Consider the following 4,165-nt stretch of genomic DNA (forward strand, 5'->3'; position numbering starts at 1 on the left):
CGACATTACACAAGCCATCACAAGAAATTAACCTTGTGTAGCCTGTGCAGGGGTACATAATAGGGGGTGTATCACGGTGGGCCTATTTTTATACTTGGCTGAAACAGTGTTGCGGGGGGGAACTGTGAGGAGGGCCTGAGGAAGCATTTTTATAATAATAAACGACTTTTCGAAAAATATAATGACTTTCGACATTTTATGAAGAGCGGCGATCTTCGCGGCCACGGCCAGTTCCATGGCTCTTGCACACGCAGGAAGCATCGCTGCCTTGCACGGATGGTGCCATTCGACGCGCAATGATCGTCTCTACGGGCTAATGTATTACAATATTTTTTATAAGCTGTGGTCTAGGAGTTATTCCAGGAAACGTTGCCTGCTGAACAAGATATTGAGTGAGCATCTTGAGGCATCGAGTTGGCAAGCCGCCGGGGGCTGCCGGAGGATGGGCTTTCGACAGCAAGTGCATTAGATCAATGAGAGTGTACAGTCGGAAGGGATTTTCTGTTTTGGTCGTCTTAGGTACCTCACGAGCACCTTCGTGCATGGTCCGAAGTCGGTCAATTATCATATCCGTCTCAATTTTTATTGCCGAATCGACACCGATCGAAGATCGCTCATACAAGAAACGGCGGCAAGGCGTGACCCGCGATGAGCAAGCCATCACCACGATGCAGCGCCTGCAATGCAGAGGCGCGCGTGCGTGGACCCCAGGCGCTGCGCGCGGGTAGCGTGGGTCCAAACGTTCAAGAACATGCACCGCGAAATGAAGCGGCCGAGCGCGACAAGCTCTTGAACGACATGCAGCTCTCGGCGATGCACGCTCGCATTGGCATCGTGGCTCGCCGGTGGCCGAGAGAGAGCACGGGCCGTAGCAAGGATACAAGCAACGTCATTGCGCTGCATTCGTACCTCGAGGCGACGACGGGGGCTGGCGCCAAAGCTGCAGGTGGCAAGAAGCGCGCCCGCGACGCCACAGACAAGCCCAAGGAGCCCAAGCCGAAGCGCGTCAAGAAGCCCGACGTTCGACGCAAGCTAGATTTGCCTGTAGCAGCGTAGCACGTTCTACCCATTGACGTTATCTATCCCAATCTATCCTGCATGCTTCTACTCTGATGCACTGCCAATGCATGTCATACACTATTCTATTTTATCGTAAACCAGTGAAATAGAGTTAGGTTTGACCAGCGAAATTTCCTCGTCCACTCCGAGCCAAATCGGGCAGTTTCCCCCCGCGACCATAATAAAAATATCTTGAAGTTTGTAGGGTGATACACCCCCTATTATGTACCCCTGAGCCTGTGCAAGGTCTATTGTTTTTGATAGGCCCCCTACCGAGGCGTCTCTACTGAGGGTCCCTCATTTCGCACGGAAAGAAACGATGAACTCGCTCCATGCGCTCGTCTATGACGTCGAGCCACTGGCCGGCGCCTACGCGACGACGATGGACGAAGATGCGATGCTGGACGACATCATGGCCTTGACGGACAAGGCCTCGCCAGCCTCGGACGAAGCCAGCAGCGACCACTCGGCGGAAGCAGAGGTGGCGCCGGCGAAGCGCAAGCGTGTGCGCAAGCGCCAAACCGAAGAGCTCAAGTACCTGCGGGAGAAAATGGACGAGTATTCGTCGCAATTGACCGCGCTGCGGCAGCTCAAAGCCGTCGAGTCTCAGAACTCGTCGCCATGGGAGGGTATCTCGCGTCGCCAGGCGCAGGCGCGGTCGCTCGCCGAGGCCGAGAACGCCAAGCTCAAGCTTGCGGTCGAAGAGCAGCTCAAGGTCACGGAGGCCTTGATGCGCATCGTCACCAAGCGCCCAAAGCTCGCCGAGGCCGCGTGCATTGACGACTGGAAGGTGCAAAAGCTGTCGTCCAGCCCGCTGCGTCGACGCGATGCGATGCGGGCGCTTGTCGACGCCAAGCTCGAGGCCATGGAAGGCGTCTTCGTGCGCAAGCAGATCCAAGACGCGTCCAGCGCGCCCATGACCTCGGACGTTGTCTACGATGCGGCGACGGACTCGGTTCGGCTCGAATGCTCGACCGTGCACGAGCTCGCGGTCGACTACCCCACGGCCGTCGAGACGATGTGGGAAATGCACAACGTCACAGGCACGCGAACGCTCACGGCATCTCAGTACCGGGTACGTCATGGTGCTTTCTCTGGCATGCTCGAGCCTGACGTGCTCTAGTGCTTGGAGAAGGTCGATGCAACGACGGTCTACTATCGCCGCAGCTTCACCTTGGGCGCAGCGCCTGTCGAGGGCAACGTTGTTTTTGCCCGGTTCAACGAACACAACCGGACGGTCTTTGTGTCCGAGACCGTCCTCGACGACGAAGCGCATCCGTACTCGCCCAATGTCTTTGTCTCGAACGAGACGACGTGGTATGACATCCCCTCCTCGTTCTTGCCTGCTGCTAACCTCGGCACTAGGCTAATCTTTGAAAAGACCGACGTTGGGGCGCGTGTTCGCTTTTGTGCGAGCGCTATCATGCCGTGCAAGGCATCGCGCGACGCGCCGTCGTCGACGTCGCAGCACTACGTGGCATTTGCCGAGCTCATGCTCGACTCGTTCAAGAAAAATTTGCACGACATGCAAACGTATGTGCACGGGCAGGTCGAAGCGCGATTGGGGCCGCTCGCGCCAAAGTACTGCCCCGTAAACGCAATCGCAACCAAGCTCAAGTCAGTGTGGCGCTCGTAGTTGCGCGTCTTTCTTTTATAAATGGGTTTCTATATACAAAGACGGGTATGTCCCCTGGTACTAGGTCATCACACCACCAACACCGACGGGCAAGAGCCATTCTCCAAACTACACACCTCCCTGCACGAGCTTCCGCGTACGGGTTGTGAAGGCTACCATTCGCGTTGAGGGGCTGGCGTGACTGTGCGTGGAGCGATCTAAAGCCACTTGGGAGAACCAGAGCCACCAGACAAAAGGCTGCACCAAAGGCGAGCACAATGTGAAGGTCTGCAATGTGAGCCGCACAGTTTAGTAGTTGGCCACCGAATGCGCCAATCACGTTACTTTACAGTTAGTACACCATGTTGGAGATAGCAGCAACGAGAGTTCACATATACGCTGTAGTAGTCAAAAGTACTAGTTCACTTTTGTTTCATTTTATTCCGTTGCACTTTAGAGCGTTGAAGCGCACGGTACCGCAGCACGACAGTGGTGGAGAAGCAGGGTAACATTGGTTCTGTCGAGGACGATGGCAAGCCCAGAGACGCGTCACGAGGTCATCGCATCGACGGTTGCCTTCCATGTGAGCCTGAGATGGATGGAGAGGCTAAGATAGAGCGGTCGTCTCGTCTGACGGCTTGGCATGTGCGTGATCGTCCATCATCGTGTGGACAAGTGGTGGGCCCGTGATCGAGTGCGCAGGGCGTTCTGGACGTGCCATCGTGCTCGGCAGGAGCAATGCTACCTTGCTTGCCACCACTGCGGTGCTGCGGTACCGCACGCTGCACTTGCGAGCTCTGACGCGCAATGGAATATGAAGTTGGTCAACAGCCTTTTCTGGCCACCCATAAGAAACATATGTCTTATGCAGCATTATTGGTGTCACTTGAATTTTCACTTTGACTGTGGACCCCAGCATGTGGCAACGTTTCAGTGACATGGGGTTGCGTTCGTTTAGACGAGTGACAAGACTGACTGAAAACCTCTGTGATTCAATTCAATACTAAATGTGACAGGTTTTACGAGGTGCTTCTTTAGAAAGACGCACCCCTTCTGGTTTGGCGCACCTTCGCCTCCAGTTTCAATTCGAGAGCGGCCATGGACATGCATGATGATGAGATGCTGGCGCTCGACGACGTGGCGTGGGACCTGGCCCTAGACCTGCCGCCTGCGCGGCCCAAGCGCCCGCGCAAGACGTACGCGGAAGAGATCACCGAGCTGCGGGCCAAGGCTGCCCAGTACTCGGAGCAGCTGGCCGCACTGACGCAGCGCCAAGAGGTCGACATCATCTGTGCAACGCCATGGGAGGGCATCTCGCGGCGACAGGCCATCGAGCGCAGCGTGGCCGAGAAGGACAATGCGCGCCTGAAGAACGCTCTCCAGGAGCAGCTTACGACGATCCAAACGCTTTTGCGCATCGTACAGAAGCGGCCAAAGCTCATGGACGTCTCATACGTTGAAGACTGGAAGCTGCAGCGCTTGCCGGCGGAC

The 4,165-nt window shown here is 56.1% G+C and overlaps 3 protein-coding genes across 3 annotated transcripts; all 3 read left to right on the forward strand.

The window, feature by feature from the left end:
- Positions 1 to 629: 629 nt before the first annotated feature.
- SDRG_17024 (hypothetical protein) lies at positions 630 to 1,110 on the forward strand. Its single transcript, XM_008623257.1, has one exon. It carries the CDS (start codon positions 649 to 651, stop codon positions 1,054 to 1,056), a length of 408 nt encoding a protein of 135 aa, XP_008621479.1. The 5' UTR covers positions 630 to 648; the 3' UTR covers positions 1,057 to 1,110.
- A 183-nt stretch (positions 1,111 to 1,293) lies between these two features.
- Positions 1,294 to 2,808, forward strand: SDRG_17025 (hypothetical protein). Its single transcript, XM_008623258.1, has 3 exons — positions 1,294 to 2,134; positions 2,183 to 2,376; positions 2,425 to 2,808. The coding sequence occupies exons 1-3, from the start codon at positions 1,379 to 1,381 to the stop codon at positions 2,693 to 2,695; spliced, it is 1,221 nt and encodes a 406-aa protein (XP_008621480.1). The 5' UTR covers positions 1,294 to 1,378; the 3' UTR covers positions 2,696 to 2,808.
- A 964-nt stretch (positions 2,809 to 3,772) lies between these two features.
- SDRG_17026 (hypothetical protein) lies at positions 3,773 to 4,043 on the forward strand (the record flags this gene model as incomplete). The annotated part of the gene is made up of 2 exons (XM_008623259.1): positions 3,773 to 3,965; positions 4,015 to 4,043. The coding sequence occupies 2 exons, from the start codon at positions 3,773 to 3,775 to the stop codon at positions 4,041 to 4,043; spliced, it is 222 nt and encodes a 73-aa protein (XP_008621481.1).
- Positions 4,044 to 4,165: the final 122 nt, after the last annotated feature.

The sequence above is a fragment of the Saprolegnia diclina genome (assembly GCF_000281045.1).
Source record: "Saprolegnia diclina VS20 unplaced genomic scaffold supercont1.180, whole genome shotgun sequence".
Lineage (NCBI taxonomy): Eukaryota > Oomycota > Saprolegniomycetes > Saprolegniales > Saprolegniaceae > Saprolegnia > Saprolegnia diclina.

What these genes read in the sequence shown, in the direction of transcription:
- SDRG_17024 (XM_008623257.1), top strand. Translation starts at nt 649, where the DNA reads ATGAGCAAGCCATCACCACGATGCAGCGCCTGCAATGCAGAGGCGCGC.
- SDRG_17025 (XM_008623258.1), top strand. Translation starts at nt 1,379, where the DNA reads ATGAACTCGCTCCATGCGCTCGTCTATGACGTCGAGCCACTGGCCGGC. An exon ending in TCACGGCATCTCAGTACCGG is followed by an intron (nt 2,135 to 2,182) that starts GTACGTCATGGT and finishes GACGTGCTCTAG; the next exon opens with TGCTTGGAGAAGGTCGATGC. An exon ending in GTCTCGAACGAGACGACGTG is followed by an intron (nt 2,377 to 2,424) that starts GTATGACATCCC and finishes CCTCGGCACTAG; the next exon opens with GCTAATCTTTGAAAAGACCG.